The 17,530-nt window shown below is 39.0% G+C and overlaps 1 protein-coding gene across 4 annotated transcripts in view; it reads left to right on the top strand.

Moving 5' to 3' along the window:
* The window catches only part of DOK7 (docking protein 7), a 58,893-nt gene extending 48,757 nt beyond the window's left edge, over positions 1-10,136 (top strand). For 2 of the 4 annotated variants that reach the window (XM_082282514.1, XM_082282513.1), the window contains exons 9-12: positions 2,179-2,244; positions 3,316-3,387; positions 6,197-6,349; positions 8,342-10,136. In XM_082282514.1, coding sequence (XP_082138640.1) covers positions 2,179-2,244; positions 3,316-3,387; positions 6,197-6,349; positions 8,342-8,478 — 428 coding nt within the window. In that variant the 3' untranslated portion in view covers positions 8,479-10,136. Of the gene's footprint in view, positions 1-2,178; positions 2,245-2,913; positions 3,280-3,315; positions 3,388-6,196; positions 6,350-6,824; positions 6,940-8,341 lie in introns of those variants that run through there. The other 2 variants (XM_082282515.1, XM_082282516.1) reach the window with 2 other exon arrangements.
* Positions 10,137-17,530: the final 7,394 nt, after the last annotated feature.

Genomic DNA, 17,530 nt, shown 5'->3' with positions numbered 1-17,530 from the left:
GTTGATCTCTATTGACACGTGTTTGTATGATGCAGTTTAAAGCTTCAAAAAATTCCCTGAGAGATTTGACTATGTAAATATTTGTTAGTTGCCAGATTTGAAAATGAGGAAAATGCAACAGGTCAAATCCTGAAACAATAACATAGTTCTTTTAAATAAGCTCTGAATGGGAAAACTTTGGCCATAAATGGATTGGAATATCTTATTGTTTTAAATCTCCTTTCCTGTCCTGGGTGTTCTTCACAAGTCCTAAAAATGTTACTTAAAAATCCACATTTCCTCTGGAATAATTTCTGCTGAATTGCAATAAGTTTTTGAGGGAATAAAAAACCCAACCCCACATTAATTCTGTGATGAAGCTAGAATTAGCATAAGGCTGTAATCTTTCTTCAAAGTAAGGTGAGGCTTTTGGTTTCATAAAACATATTCTGATGTTCTTAATGCAGAGACAGGATGCACTGATGTGAGAGAAAGGAAGATCAGTTACAGTGAAAATATAAGTAAATCAGCTAGCCTGGGGCTGTCCTATTTTTGCATTTATTTTTATCAGCAGTCTTGCTAAAAACAAAATTTCAAATAACATTTCAAATAATATTGTTAAGTCCTCACCAGAGTATGTAAAGGTTTCTACAATCTGATCTCATTAGTTAATAATACAAAATCAGATTCTCAGTATGGCGTACTTTAAAATTGAATTTTGTAGCCTTGGATTACCATATATATGCTTTCATGTACATAAAGACAAAAAATTAAAGGTTTTAGTTCAGTTGTGCCCTTCTGAAATAGTTTCTTATTATTGTTTTAATCCATTGTCCTCATTAAGTGAAATAATGAGTGGTTTTTTAGGTTTATTTTATAAAACTGTAGGATTAATTTTACAAGCTTGGAAACCATTAGATTTAGAAATAAAATTGTATGTGTACTTTATACAGGAAAAAAAAAAAAAGAAGTTGCAATTTTCTTTAGATTCCCAGGCCACGCAGTTTTCTTAGATATTTCAGAATATTTATCTTACAGAATTTCTTCATGTTGCATAAGAGCTATGGTAATTTTTGGACGCTATTTTAAAAACAATTTGCAGAGCAGTGTCTCACCTGCTCAGAGACTATTCATCAGTTTAGAAGAGTGTTAATTTTATATGTGAATCCCAGCAGCCTGCAGCACATGGCAGAGCCGCCCTGTCACCAGTGGCAGGGTTACTCATACACTCAGCCTCCCACCTGATTCCTGTTCAGTTCCATCCACTGCACAAGAAGTTCCCTCACAATTATTCATGCGAGGAAGTAAATGCCACTCAACTCGATTGAGGTGCCCACAGTGACAGCATGAGAGAGAAGAGATTCAGGGCTGGGTGGGGTGATGTAACCCAGCACCCAACAGGTGGGGATGATGCTGATGAGTTTGCTGGTTAAAGAAGGAATGTGTGTGTGCAGACAAGCCACACTGCATGGGTGCCACCGTGCAGATTTCTGAGTTGATAGCTCTTGTTTCTTCAAATTTCCCAAATACAGCTGCCTGCTGGCCTGAGTCAGGCTGGGGAAGGGAGACTGGCTGTGCCATCTGGTGTGTCCAAGGTGAAGCTCTCCTGGCAGGAACACTGGGAGCGTGTTTCACAAGAATGTGCTGTGACCTGGATTCAATCCCCATGGAAGCCAGATACCTCATGTTCCCTTGCCACTGGCCCAGTGTATCCATGTCTAAACATGGGTGGTGGACTGCTGAAGCGTGGCACAGCTTTCTCATTCACTTAGATAGGTTTTGGAGCCAGTCTGATCAGATTTTAATGAACACTTTAAACTTTGTTGTTGCTAAAGCTACGTTATGGATTGCAAAGGCAACTCCCCTCTCAATTCTTGTTGCCATTTTACTTCTTAGCTCAGGACAGTTTTCCCTGTGGGGAAGGTAGTACTCACCACAAACAGGGAGGGACAGCATCCTTAGATTTTATAGAAGGCATCCTTTCTTTCTGAAGAAAGAAAACAACACAATTAGATTTTAATGCCACAGACTCAGGATAAAGAATTTAGCAAAAACTGGGAAAAAAAAAAGCCTGAATGAAGAACAATGACTTGTAATTTTTAGTGTTTTGTTTTGTTTTTTTTCTAGATGTTTCAGAAACATCTATTAAAAATGAAATAGGTATTTAGATTCAATGTGAATCTCTGTCTTTGAAAACAGGTGGTGCTTCTGTCATGGCAGCTTCTGGGTCTTTGAAAGTGTATAGAGGGCACAGTCTCCAAGCTGGTAAGTAAAAGTGATTATGAGGTATGTGTGTGCATGTAAATTGAAACTAGTTTAAACTTAAATTATTTTAAACTTCAGAAAATATTAAAGGTAATGCATGATTTGCTTCCCTATTGTAAGTCGTATGTATTTCTTTGGGTTTTTTGCTTTGAGGAGTTTTTGTCAGAAAGGCATTGACAGATGGGATAAGTTTAGAAGAGGCAGTGACAGATGAGATAAGTGACAGAGTATAAGCAGTAATCTTATTCACAACAGTAAAATCTGCCATCACTTTAACAAAGGGCACCCACCAAAAAAAATTCACCTCAGGCCATGAGAAATCCTGTACCCTAATAATAATATGCTGGGAAAAACACCCACCACATTTAAATATACTTCTTCATGATAATGGAGGAAAAAAACACTGCCAGCAGATAGAATTATGTGTGTTTGTAATTCAAAATTAATTGTAATGCTTTCATTCTGTGGACACAGCATTTTTGATTGCCTGGTTTGAACTGGGGTGGAGTCTGAGATCGTGAAGAAATGCGGGCATCTTTTTTCAGCTTCGTGCTGGGGAAAGACCGATGATGTTGTGCAGCCTGGCTTCTTTTAGAGATGGTGATTTGCACTTGGAAAGCAAAGTTGCCTTTGTAAGGGCTAGCTTAAGCATTTTCTATGGTTTTTCAGAAATCAAGAAGTTATCCGTCATGCTGGAGGTGGAATTTTAACAAGAATGTTCCAGATGCTCCCAAGATCACCCACGCATTGCTCCCTGATTCATGCATTCAAGATAGTTCTGCTCCCACATTCATGTGCAGCAAAATGCACTGTTGATTTCAGTGTCCTTCAGTGTGAACAGTTGTAAAAGTGTCCTGAAGTTTATTTCCTTGGTGTTATTACGCTCACGAGGAAATGCTGACATCACTATTACTGAACAGTCAGCACTAGCCACTGTTTATGTTTTCTGAGATTATTCTGTATGATTGTTTAGTTTAGAAGGTTACAAGTCAAAACCAGAAAAGCATATGCTTTGATTATATTGTACAAATTTATAAGTCCAAAGCCATTAACAGTGTTCCTGCATTCTAGGTCCTAAAGGGGGGTATGAGATGCTAACACTTCCTTCAGAACCTGGAACTCCAACTAGCTCTGAGGAACCTGGTAAGATTTTTGCATCAGAGGTCACTAAAGGTTTCTTTTTCCTTTTCCTTTTCCTTTTTTTTTTTTTTTTTTTTTTTGATTGTTGAGATCTCTTCTAAGTGTTATTTTGAAGTGTTCCCTTTGAACATGTCGGCTTTTCATGCGCACTCACGCACACACACATATCTTTTATTTATAGTGCTGGTTTTCTTTCTGTGTTATTTATTGTTCATTTCTGAGAATGGTGCCTATATTGGGTAGAAAATATGAATAACTAACACTTGCTGAAAAAAAGGCTGCAACACCAGTTTCAAATATAACTTTCTCCTTCCCTCTCCAATTACAGTCTTTTCCTTTCTTTGTCCCCTCAGTTGAGGGCCACTGAGTTTTCACTTTTACTCTTTTCCTGTTACTTGCTTAACTATCTCTTTTGATTCCTGCATTTTCCCCTGTTCTCTTCAAGCAATCGTGTTATTCTACCAATTCTTTCAGAATGTTGTAACCATACATTGTTGTCTGTTTTTCTCTCAAATCCTCCTTTCATAATGTCCTCAAATACTGGCCCTCTGACCCCTCTTGGAAGCATCTCCTGCCTCTATTCACCCATAAGGGATTGCTGAAAGAACTGTCCATGGCTCTCTCACTGCACCATGTCTTCATTAGTAGGAACTTTTGACTGTTGTGTGCTTTTTAAATAAACCCTTCTCTTCATACAAATACAGGGCAATTTTCAATATCTAATAAGGGTTTGGGTTTTTTGTTTGTTTGTTTGGTTTTTTTAAGGAAAAATGAAAACCCAAGTATTCCTCTGTTTACAAAGAAAGCACAATTTCTATTGGGACAGCACTGACTGAACAACAGAAGACTTTTCCTTTCCTTCCATTCCAGTTCGCCTGACTTTATCCTTGTTTTCTTGGTTTTTTTCCTACTTCCTCCCTTTGAGAAGAATATTTGACTGTTGTGAAGTTTTGGGGGTTTTTTCTGTGTGTTTCTTAAGCTTTTCTTGCACAAAGCCCTACCGATTCTCCATGTGTGGTTTTTCAGTTCTCAGGAAAATCACTTGGCTTGTTTGCATCGGGTATGACGTTCAGCTTCCTTAAACCTGTCAGCTGTTTAGTTCTATAGGGAAGCTTACTAGTTTTCATGCTAGCTAACTTTGAGGATGCTTTACTTACACTTCTGTTACATCACTTTAACAGCAAACAGAAAGACTTCAAAAATTATCTTTTCCTTCATGACTGTTCGTGACTCTGTACTTAAGATTGTCACCTGCTTGCAACTTCTAACTATTTGTGATGCAGATTTTCAGTGCTATGATTTTACTGAGTCTCTTCTTGCTCAGTCAGGCCAAATTCCTTTGAAATACTTTGGACACAACAACTGAAAATAATTTCTGAGAATGATGTTTGATGAAAATATAAAAATTCCTTCTGCATTTGATTCTGCATTGATTCTGTAATTTTGTTCCTGTTCTTGCTTTGCAACAACAACTTGAAATCTGACTGTCAGAGAAATATTTGTATACTTTGTGGGTGTTCTGATGTTTTCTTTATAAAAATCTGTGAGAAAATTGGCCAAATTTCCAGTCTTTTCAATTTTTAGACTGTATAGTAGACTCCTTTGATTTAAACAGCTTAAGCCTGGGGAGATTCCATTATCCTGGAACATGCCCTTACTGTTACCTAACGTTGTAGAAGTTATCTCTGCTATTCATAATACTTCCAGGAAAATGAGAAAGTTTCCCTCAATTGTTAATCACTGCTGCTGTTGTCTGGATAGAAGAAGTCATTCTTCCCTATGCTCTAAAATGCCTCGATACCCTACTGCCTCTATATTCACATCTCAATACTGTCTAAATGGGCAAAAAGGAAAAGCAGCAGTTTGGACAAAAAAAGATTTGATATGAGTTCTTTGTGGGGACAAGGAAGGGCTAAATAGGAGAACTTAATGAAAAAGGAGAACCTCAAAGTGATACCATTTTTCCTCTGCACTCTTCTGTTTCAAACTGAAGAGGAGAAAGTGTTCAGTGGTAAGGACTCCAGCTGGACTGAACAGACAGACAAGATTAGCAAATTGAAAGTAGGGCTAGATGAGGTCTTGAGAATTAAACCAGTAGACAAAAAAAGTTGTTTTTAAGTCAAAATCATTTCATAGGAACTGTTTCCTAGTCAGTGTTATTCTGTGTCTTTTTTTTAGAGATTTCTAGAAAACTCTGTGGGATTTCCTCTAGTGTTATGATCTTCACTATTTAGAAGGGTTTTCCCACTATTTTTTTTACCTGCAATGAAAGTCCTTTAATACTTTGTTGTCCCCACTTGTCATCATTCTTATCTTTTTCAATTCTGCACAGGGAACCTGTCAATGTTGTCTCCTCAGGTTTGCTTTCCCTTTGCTTGGAACAGCTCTTCAGTCCCTGTTTTCAGGACATGCTTTAGGAGCCCCTGCTGATTCTGCTTTCCGTCTTGCAGATGATACAATAGTTCACATCTTCCTAGAACAAATTACTTCATATAAAGCTTTACTAACCTAAGGTAGAGCTGGAAGCCTTGTGAGGCAGTCCTGATGCTGGAAATGTCTGCAGAGTGTTTGCTTTCTGCTACAACACAGCCAGATCCCTGTCTGTGGTCTATGGTCTTCTGCATAGATCCTGACTTGCTCAGTGTTTCAGGATATTTTAAGTAGAAATTTTAGTCTTGTCATGTCCCATCTACCACTGAGGAATGTCCTGTTTGTCAAGCAGAGTTATTGCTGCTCAGTGTTTGCTTTCAGTGTCTCTGTATGAACTGGATCATTGCAAACAGCACCTGTTGTAACATGTTATTTATTTCAGAAGGGGCAGTAGGTTATTCAGCTGATATCCCTACACCAGATCGACCCCACAGTGAGACAGCCACCTATGTTAATATTCCTGTCAGCCCTACTTCCAAAAAACAGCTTCACTACATGGAACTGGAACTTCAAGAATCTAGCACAAGCATAAGAGGTAAGGAAGTCTATGATACTTTTTAAACAGCAAAGGATATGCAGAATGTGTGGGGTATGGAGAGTCATAATTTCATATAAGGAGCAGATGAGGGAGCTGGGGATGTTCAGCCTGGAGAAAAGGAGGCTCAGGAGGGACCTTATCTCTCTTACAATCGCCTGAATGAAGGTTGTAGTCAAGTGGGGGTTGGCCTCTTCTCCCAGGCAGCAGTGACAGGAGGGGACATGGCCTCAAGCTGCCCAAGGGGAGGTTCAGGTTGGACATCAGGAAGAATTTCTTCACTGAAAGGGTGGTCAGGCATTGGAACAGGCTGCCCAGGGAAGTGATGGAGTCATCATTCCTGGAACTGTTCAAGAAATGACTGGACATTGCACTTAGTGCTGTGGTTTAGTTGATGGTGGTGTTTGGTCAAAATTTGGACTCAGTGATCTTGGAGGTCTTTTCCAACCTGAATGTTTCAATGATTTACCCACAGGCCTTTGCTAACAGAAGAGTTGAACCCTGGGATGTTTGTGAGGCAGTTCTTTTAACTGGCATCTCTTCTTGAAAAAGATTTTTGAGTAATGAAGTTCTATAAGATGTTGCATCCCTTTGACAGGTGATTGTATGTGCACTCATTCTAAAGTGAACACTTCAGACTCTGGAGTTTGAAAGACAGTAATTTGCTTGTGTTCTCAAGATTTTCATTGCATATTAGGACTACACTTACCTCATTTATCTTTCTTGGCTTCAGAAACAGGGCTGTGGGTGTAGGTGTACAGGGCTTGCTCCTGAAGACACTGGCTCTGGAGCCGTGCAGCAAATGAATCAGAGCAGAACACAGTGTTCTTCTATCTGCTCTCCACGAGGGCGTGTGAAAGTGCTGCAGAGAGAATGCCAGCCCAATTATTTATTTATTTATTTATTTTTAAAATTCTTTTGTTTAGATTAGATATTTTACATCTAATGCTTAACTTGGGCAATTAACACATAAGCATGCAATAGATCTGCCATGTCTTGTCATTTAGAGATGAAGTCCTTGTTACAGAAAGCCCCTCATCAGAATCTGGCATTTAATTGCTTGCATCTGATATTGATAGGTTTTCCATCTATAGTTCCCAGCTATAATAATTTTAATTTTTATACTTCTAATTTCAGCAATTTTATTAGCTTTGAAATGCTAGCACTTTTCCTGTTGGGTTTTTTTTAATGTTTTTATGGTTTTCATTAAGTAATTCTACGCTTCTCCCAGACCTTAATGTAGCTCTCTTTACAACATCTTGTTGAAATGTAAAAGCAATATTTTCTCTTAATTTTAAAGACAATGAACCAAAGCATTAAAAATGAAGAGTTAAATGCTATAAATTTTCCTAAATGTCAACTACCTTCCCAATCTCGAATTGTGGAACTTTAAAGGTGCCTTTAATGACCAAAAAAATATATATTTTTTTCATATTAAAATTTTCCCAGCCTCTAGCCTTATGGAAGTATTTTACTCCTGAACAGACTGAGCAGCTTTTGTCTCCCCTATTGCCAAGAAAAATGAGCTAATGTCATTCTGTGTGAGGCTGAAGGTGGTTGCTCTGGTAAACAGTCACAGGGTGCCTAATCCAGACAAAGAAGCACACTGCCAGCTGCCATAAGTGTTTTCTGTTCAAATACCAGATGTTGTTCATTTCCTGATCCATAGCCTGGTGAGGAAGCCTCCCAAAAGTGGGAGAGCCAAGTTCAATTTTGTCATTGACTGGGAGTAACAGCAGTGGAGATTCGAACCTGGGTCAAAAATGCAAGTGGTTCACTTGCTTATTTGAAGAAAACCTGACAACTAAAATATGTAGATAACAAAGCTTTTGAGGTGTTTTGTTTTAGTTGTGGTTATCATCTTTATATGGCTTGCTATAAGACCAGACCAGGAGCATCCAGGAAATCTGTGGAAGAAGTTTCACAACAGCTTGTTTATTCAGGAATACATGAGGGATGTAGTCTTTTACAGGATTCCATTTGGTGTTTCAGGGGGTGGATCATCCCGATATGCCCAGATTGACATTGCAGCCACCGAGACAGCCCACAAAGTGGGGACGCAGCACGCGCAGTGCCGCGAGGAACGCCTGCAGGAGCTGGAGCAGAAGAGGAAAGGAGCTCAGCAGTGACCTGTCTAGGAAAGAACTTTGTGCTTACCGCAAATTGATACTAACTCATCTTCCAAAAGATTAACATTTATTATAAAAAACACTCACACAAAAGCTGCCATTGCTTCTTGCAGTTATACCAGATTCATTCCAATATCTTGATTCCTAATTGGAAAGCTGGTAGCATGAGGGGTGTGTTTGGTCTTTCCTTTTATTTTAATTTGGTTGTAAAGTCCAGATTTTTTGTCATATGCAATGACAGATATAAGTTACCTTTTTCTATAATTCTAAAATCATGGAGAACCTGGAACCAATTTCAGTGTTTATTGAATGGTGGCATTTTCTTTGAAAATAAAGAACTTGAATGTCTGTAGATAAGGGAATGTGTGTGTGGTAAGTGTACACGTTTGCATATGTCTGTATGTAAGCACACATTACTGATAAAATATATGTATATATCTGAGTGTATAAAATACGTAAAACTTCTCTTAATATATTAATGGACTCTTACAAAAGCAAGAAAATTCAGTGCCTGCTTTTTTCGCAGGTACAGTTTTGTCCAATTTATATGCTTATTTATGGACATGCTCAACTATACCTAAGGATAATTCAGTTTTATACCTCACTGAGTCCTGCAGCTTTGGCTAAAGTTGCTCAGATTTAAAAGCTGTAGTGTCAGGGATGCACATAAGTATGCAAGCAGACAAGAGCACACAAACAAGTTATTTAATTATGTCTATAAACCACAATAATGTGAAGGGGCCTTTGGGTGCTTCTGTTCTTAAAAAGCCTAGGTCAAACCATGCGTTTGATTTTGTAGTTGCTGGGTATCTGTAATTTTTAGCAATTTTCTGGAGCTGAACATATGTACCACTTTGAAAATCAGGTCTCAGTTTTCTCACACAGCTTATTTTAAAACCAAAGTATTCAAAAGAAACATTCGCTTTTGAAAATAGAGTCTTTTATATCAAGAAAACTATTCCTAATGTAAAACCAGCATCCTTAAATCTAAAACTTTATTGAATAATTCTCTGCTGTCCCTAAGTAGCATAAGATCAGTTCTGTGTAAGGGGATGGTGTCTCCAGAGATGCTACAGGATTGACGCACAACAGGATGTTATTGTGTAAAACAGGTTTAACCAGGAGTCTGCCACCTCTTGCTTTTGTGCAGTGAGATTTTATGATTCAAAACTTAGTTTCCTATGTTGTGTTGTCTGTTTAATTCTTCTGTTCTTTTTATTTGTCCTCATATAAAAGGTCATTTAAATAAAATGTTATATAAAATGATACGGCAGTGACACTAAACTAAAAAGGAAATGTACTCATGAAGAAAACAAATTTTTCCTGATAACATATCAGCTTTGGCTTCCAGAAGTTGCCAGGAGTGACATCTTGGGTGTTATGATTTTTTGATTGTGTCCTCTTAAGATCCAATATCACAGACAAATTCTGTTCTCTAGGTATGCGTTATAATTTATATTGGTGAGTGGAAGTTTTGTGCCAGTGAGGGTTTCACTAAGTGGCTTTGAATGGGAGGTGGGGTTTTGTTTTTGAGGCAGAATTTAACCTATAAATTTATTTGAATGTAGCCTCAATACTAATGTAAAATATCAGAAATCTCTCAAATAAAAAAATAATGTGTTTGAGAGTTGACAATTGCAATTCTTATCTGTCTTGTGTTCAGATGTATTTTTCTGTGGAACCACCTAGCATATTTCTGAAGGGAAATGAGGTATTTCTTATGAGATTCTAAGTTTAAAAGATTTTTCTTTGACAAGTGGACAGTGGTGATCTGCTTTGTAAACACATGTTCAGTACAACTGGACTGGGCTTGGCTTCCTGGGGCCAGGTTTATCTGACTGAACTGTTCTTCAGTCAAGGATTCTCCACCAGTGGACTTGCAAAGTTAAATCTGTTATGTGACTATGCAGTATTTAAAATGAGCATAGCTTCCCTGCATGCATTGAAATGCAGTGTTTTCCGTGACAAAGTATAATGAAACTACAATATTTCTATTGTAAAAATCTGTTTACCAGGAAAATATATTACCCAGGGTCTCTACAAAGGCTCCCTTTCTGTATGTTGCTTGCTTTGAATCTGGGACTTGTAGCATGGCTAAGGATTTGACACAATAGTAAAGGTCATCAGATTGCTGCTGGCCTCGCAGAGGAATTGCAATTTAAACCCATATATTTTTCAGGTTGAGCAGGGCTGTGAATCTGTGCATGCACATGTTTCTCTGTGCACATGTGTTTGTGTATGTCATAGTAATTTCTGTTTCTTTAAATCTTTTTTTATTTCCCTTGAATAGGACAAATAAAACAGATGACTTTCACTTATTTTAAAATTCACTTTATATTCTCATGCACTAAGTTATATTAGGAGCTAAAGCAGGAGTCCAAACCATACTGCTGCATCTGTTAAAAGCTGGTTGGTTGATGTTTTGGTAGTACCTTGCAGGTGTTTCCTCTCTGTCAAGTTACAGGCTTGACATTTCTGATGAGAGCTTTCTCATCTGAACAACAGGGGCTCACAGAAATGGAAAACCTTTAAAGGTTTCCCTAAAGAGATAAAATCATGTGCCTTCCACTTGTGAACTGGGGGCAATGGAAATCAAACCAGAGTCCTACAAGCAGGTTTGTGCTCACCATGGAGCTTCCATGGTTAGCTCTAGTACTGCTGTTGGTGTACAAATAGTTAGGGGATTGTTCACACATCTTGCATAAAACATGTGCATGAGTGATCTAAAATACAGTTTGTGATTTCTATGGGATGATTCCAGATTCAGAGCTCTTTGTAAAAAAAATCAAGATATCTCCTACACCTTTGGAGATAAATGCGACTTGTAGCTTCTGATGGTAAAAAGAAGGATTTGCTCATTTTTAATTTAACATTCTATCAGAGATCTTCTCCTGTTCATACCAGGAGCACAACTTATTAATTAATTAGAACAACAAAACAATGTGATGTGACTGATACTTCTGTAAGGTGTTCATGATGATGGCAGAATTCAAGATGGCAGAATTGCTCTTGGTGATGAGAAAACAGTGTCAGCAAGAGCAGTGTTCGGGCATAAGCATTGGTGTGCTGTGTGTATGTACCTCTTTCTTCCTGACAGACCTACTGCCAAATGTAACTGCTGCTTCAGTGGGGTTTATGGCACTGTTCATAAGCTACTATGGAACAGTTTTATATGCAGATATTTGGGTGATGGAGTTTTCTCCAAGGTAGCGTGCTGCAGGACAGAGGGCTGGAGTTTGGAGGGATTTAATCTCCCAACCATCCAAATAGTTGTCTGGGTTTTAATAGCACTGCGGCACCTAATCGTGGAAAATGCCAGTAGATGTCTTTAGGCATGTAAATATTTGTGAAAATCTGCTCTGAGGGTTGTTTTTAGCAAATGGCCTGGAAAAAATTCCTAATTTTCCCTCTCTGCTTTAAAATACCAGTTTTAATTAGTGTAGCTTGGAAAACTATATTTGAATTTGAGTGATTACATTTCTTGTGACATGCTGAAATATGCACCCTTTGGTAAGTTTCTCTTCTAGTTTGTCTGGAATAAGACACGTATTTGCTAAAATAACCACAGGAGCAAGACACAGTATTTCATGAGTTACTGTTAAAATTATGTGGGTTTTTTTAAGATGACAATGCTGTTATATTTTTATGTCACCTTTTCTTTGGGAAGATCCTCAGCTCTCATTTGACCAGTCATACAAGCAATGTTCTACAATCTAGGCTGAAAGGAAATGTTAGTTTAACATCACACAGCAATAAAAACAAGCAAAGCAGAGTAAGGCTGAGAGAATTAGAAGTAACTAAAACAAAGTTTTGTGAGGAGCAGGTCTGCACCAAACACAGCATGAACAGCTGGGGAAAAGAGGTGAATGTGTTGTCAGCCTTGGTACAGCCTCACCTCGAGTGCTATGTGTTGTGCTTGGCCCCACAGTATAAGAAGCAAGGAAAGGTCCCTGAATGTGTCCAGAGAACAACAAAGCTGGTGAAAGGGCTGGAAGTGCTGTGAGGGGAGGCTGAGGGCTCTGGGTTTGTGTTATTTGGAGCAAAAGGGGCTGAGGGATGACCTCATTGCTCTCTGCAGTGAGATCATCCCTCTCTTCCTGAGGAGGGGAAGCAGAGAAGAAGGTGCTGAGCTCTTCTCCCTGGTATCCAGAGATAGGATGTGCAGGAATGGTTCAAAACTGCACCAGGGAAGGTTTAGGTTGGACATTGGGAAGCATTTCTTTACCAAAAGCCTGGTCAAACACTGAACTGGCTTCCCAGAGAGGTGGTTGATGCCTCAGGCCTGTCAGTGCTTGAGAAGCATTTGGAAAATGCCCTTAATAACATGCTTTAACTTTTGGTCAGCCCTGAATTGGTCAGGCAGTGGGCCTAGTTGGTTGATATTGCTTCCTCCCAATTGAAATAGTCTATTCTATTCTATTCTATTCTATTTCTATTTCTATTTCTATTCTATTCTATTCTATTCTATTTCTATTTCTATTTCTATTTCTATTCTATTCTATTCTATCCCATCCCATCCCATCCCATCCCATCCCAAAGATGACAGGCTTCAGAGTAGCCTCACTCTGAGGTGATATCAGTTGGTTATTGATAAATCAGTTATCAATTTTCTCTGAAAGGCTGGAATATAAGTGACAGGAAAATATATGCAATCTTGACCTGGATTCTGATACAAGAAATAGGTTTGTAAGACAGTGAGCAGGTTTCGGAAAGTGCAGCTGACATGTGAACTTTGAATTTAGTAAAAACTTGAGGTTGAGTGAACTTTAAAACTTATATACTTTCAAACGTTCACCTGCATCAGAGCATCTAGAAATAATTCAAATTTATTATCCCACTGTGTACACAGAGGCGTATGTAACATCACCATTTTACTGAAATAATATGTGTCAACTTATTTGAGGAATATGCAGTGGGGGACTGGGATCAGAAAGCAGATTTAGCATGAAAGTAATTTTTCTCTACATAACATTATATGGTTGAGAAATTCTTAGAAAGAAAAATAAATAAATAAAAGCGCCCTAGCATCTTTTATTGTATAAGTTAAATTTTACTCATCTGTGGGCTGAGCTGGCCATTTATGGATAGCCCATATACAGAAAATAGAGCTGATCACATGTTCAGAAAGGAACCTGGTCTTTGGAGTTTTATTATGTAATGAATTGCTCAGATTCATCATCCCCCACGTCCCTGCCACATTTGGAGGATGTACCCCATGGCCTGCCTTTGGCTTCTGTAACACTTTGTCCTTTTACTACCAACAGCCAGCAGTACTGGACACAAACTGGGAAACACAGGAAAATATCTTCTGGGAATTTGATGAAGTAGGTAGGTGTCAGCAGAGAGCCAGAAAGCAGCAGCTGTCCTTGCCAGCGCTGGCAGAAGGGCAGCCCCAGAAGAGCGTGAGTGTATCTGTAAAGAGCATAAAGTGCTGTGAAACAGAGCACCGTAACCTGAGAGGAGGGTGCCCCTAATTCTGCGTTCAGCTGCACCGGTGTCACTTACAGTGGCTGGGGTATTTGGTAGAGATGGATCAGGTCTGTTGAAAGCCCAGGACCTGATCTTGGATTTGCTGTCTCTGTGCTTTCTATGGTGAATACAAGATAGAAGTGACCATAAGTGACCATAAGATACCATAAGTGACAGCTGTGGGAATGCCTTTCCTGCAGTAGCTGCAGTGACAGCCCCAGGTGTGCTGCTTTGGAGCTCTGCAGACAGCAAATACTCTTCAGCATGTCTACCTCTGGCCAAGCCCTCCTTTACAGTGGCAACCTTTGACAGGCTTAGACCCTCTCATTGCTGTTGCTCTGGCTGGGGAACTGTCAAGGTGCAAGTTACAGCCTGCAGCTGGCCACATCTGCAGTGTGGACTGCGATGGGAATCCTGTCCCTCTGTCCATCAGCACAGAGCTTGCCCTGAGCACTGCAGGAAGAGACAGAACTGCCCAGAAAACATAAAACCTGGTGGCCAAGCATCAATTCTGCCAATGTGAAGATGCCAAACTCACTGCACCCTGCTCTGTCTCTGCTGTAAGCGGTCAGAGCTGAACGGGGTGAGTTGCTCTGTTCCTAGGTCTGAAGGAGCTGAAGAGAATGCATGTTTTTCTCATGGTTATGCTTGTGGCTAAACGTGGTCACTCCTGTTCCTTCTGTAATCCCAGACACATACTGTGGTAGTACTTTGATTTGGAATTATGACTGTCCTATTTGGCTACACTGGCTGTTTTGTTCTTTCAAAAATTCTAGTACAGCTGTTTGTACATATGGCATTAAAATGAGAAGGAAAACAATTCTTAAGAACATCTCTGGAAAATCGTGTTTTCATCCTGAATTAACAATCGTGAATAAAAGTTTTGAAGTTCTGCAAAGAATGAGGGTCAATTTGTGCAAGACTTGAAACAACAGATTGGTGGCAAGGGTTTAGTGACATCAGCAAACTGAGCCTACTGCAAACATTGTCTAAGACATTTCCATCCCAGATTTAAGTGTGAGACCCACAACTTGGGATCTGAAACGACTAGCAAATGCACCCTTTCCCCATTGAAGGACCATTTATTTAATGGTTTTGGTTCAGATGTCTTCTTGAATTAGAAACTGAAATTTGAATTTTGAGGTTGGACTAAAGGATCCAATGCCAGGCATTGTAAATTATTGGTTTTCATGTACAGGTTTCCAGTTCTCAGTGTGTTTATTCTTAAAATAGTGTAGCTCCCTTCTCTCTTTAAATTGTCTGGAAAATTGCAACTGTAGAATATTAAATAACATTTTATTTTAGTAGGAGGCTTATTTCAAAATGATTCAGCGCTCACTTTGCCTATAGAAATTGGCAGGTTTAAGTTACAATAGACCAGTTACTGAGAGGCAACCTTTGAGACTGAAATGGTTGGTTTTATTAAAATGGATGTGTGCAGCTTTTGTGATAAATTAATGCATCAGTGAAGGAACAAAGTTCACATGTTAAGCATTAGTATCTGTTAACTGTTTTCTCTTTGATTTATGAGAATGCTCTTTTGTTGAGTGGTGGGATAATATACTTGAAAATTTGGATATGAAAGTGCTTCAAGGGCTATTGATAAAAGCATTTGGGTTGCAATTGTTGCTGTACCAAATATGGCTCAGCTTGAAATATTTACTGTGGAGGAAAGCTTATGAATTTATTTTGGCTCTACTGGACAGATTTTATGAATGCTTCCATTTTATGCCTGTAGATACTAGTAAAAGAAATTCATGCAGTCTTTTTTTCTTCTATAGATTAACATCCTGCTTCCCAGTAGGTGTTAGGTGAGTGGACTGAAATTCATGTTAACTGCATTTTGTATTTGGAAAAGTTGATTTTGGTATTTGGAAGCACTTTGTTAGATAACATATTGCATACACAATATGCAGAACCCAGCTCTCAGTTACAAAGGTAGATCTGTTTGTATGGAAAGCAACAACCTATTCTATTTATTGACTTTAATTACTTAATTTCTTCTATTCTCATTAAATGCTGTGGAATGAAAAAATATATTTCGAATGTATTTTAGAACTTCCTGTGTACTACTTACTGGTAAATGCTCAGTCAAAATCAGCTGTTGAGGCAGTGCATTCAGGAAGCTAAGGTGCTTTCCCTGTCTCTTGCTTTCTACCTTAAGCTGCATTAACCCTGGCTTGAGGGAACCCCCCAGGGAGAGCTGGACACACAGCAAGCAGGAGAGCCCAGCCAAGGATCCTGCTCCCACCAGCTCCTGAGCACCGAGATTCCTACCTGCAGGAATGGTATCTGCAAAGGCAGATGGCACCTCACCTGACAAAATGTAAATGATCTCTACTTGGTGAATTTAAATACTCCTGCTATTGCCAGATCTATCAGTCATCAGGATCCCTTGGGAGGGGAGAGGGGAAATTATTGCAGGAATAAATCTGCTATAGTGCTGTTCCTTATCTGTCCTGGTAGAATGATGCCATCTTAGCTGTTGTACCAACATGTAGGACGTGCTTTTTTAAAGAAAGACTTTGTTATTTTTGTTGCATTTAGTGCCTTACGTATTTATTTCCCTCTCCTTTCCACCCCCCTTTTTAACAAATAAAATCTGTCCTACATGAAGTCACTGACATGTTTATCTAAACTGAGGTTCTTTTCAGGGCAGAATTTGACTGGCTATAGAATACGAAATGTTCTGATTTTTTTCCTAAGAAATGCAGATCTTTCCTGCTTTTTCTGCTCCTACTTTTGTATTTCAAATTGTTTCTCAGAGTGGTTTAAAAAACTTGGTAATTTGAAAAATTACAAAAGGATCAGAAAAAATACTTAAGGAACAGAAGTTTCAAGCACTGTTTAAATGTGTTAGTTCTTTTCTTTTTAGATGCCTCTTACATGCAGTCTCACCTATGAATTCCGTGATTCACCTCTCACAGGGTACAGGACTGTAGGTATATCTAATTTATATCTTTTTTCTTGGCTTTGAATTTTTATTGCTATTTACAGAAACACAGGACTGGTGACTCAAGTTATTTTTTAATCTTTAATGTTTTAAACACTACCCACTCTTGTTATTTTGGCCATATGAATTGTCTTTGGAGGATTAAAACTGCAACAATGAACTCAGTCGTACATACATTGATGTGTGTGAGGTGCAGACCATAGAAACTAGTGGAGTCAAACTTTACACCTCCCTAGCCTGTCCCCAAATCTTAAAAAGCAGGGAAAGCCCCAAGGAGCCTTGACAGGAACAGAGACTATTGCTCATGTTTTTCCTTATGCTGTTGTAGACTCTAACTCAGCCACAGACTATTTCAGGGGGAAGCTGGATGCAGGGCAGCAACTGCCTTTTAATTTTCATTCTCCTCTAGGTTTGTGTGCCCAGTCTTTGGGCCCAATGACTCACTAACAGCTCTGTCCAGTAACTAAATTGAGGTGACTGTGCTGACCCGTCTCCAACCTTTGCCTCTGATGAGCTGTGACTTGTTCCCAGTTTTAAATTACTGTGACATAGAAGTAGTTTGTCAGCCTCTTGTACTTTGCAGCATTGGCCAAGCCTTCTCTCTGCTTGAGCCCACCTGGCCTTTGAGCC

This window comes from Coloeus monedula (genome assembly GCF_965178545.1).
Source record: "Coloeus monedula genome assembly, chromosome: 5".
Taxonomy (NCBI): Eukaryota; Metazoa; Chordata; class Aves; order Passeriformes; family Corvidae; genus Coloeus; species Coloeus monedula.
The sequence above is the reverse complement of the archived record's forward strand: the minus strand, read 5'-3'. Positions and strand labels throughout refer to the sequence as shown.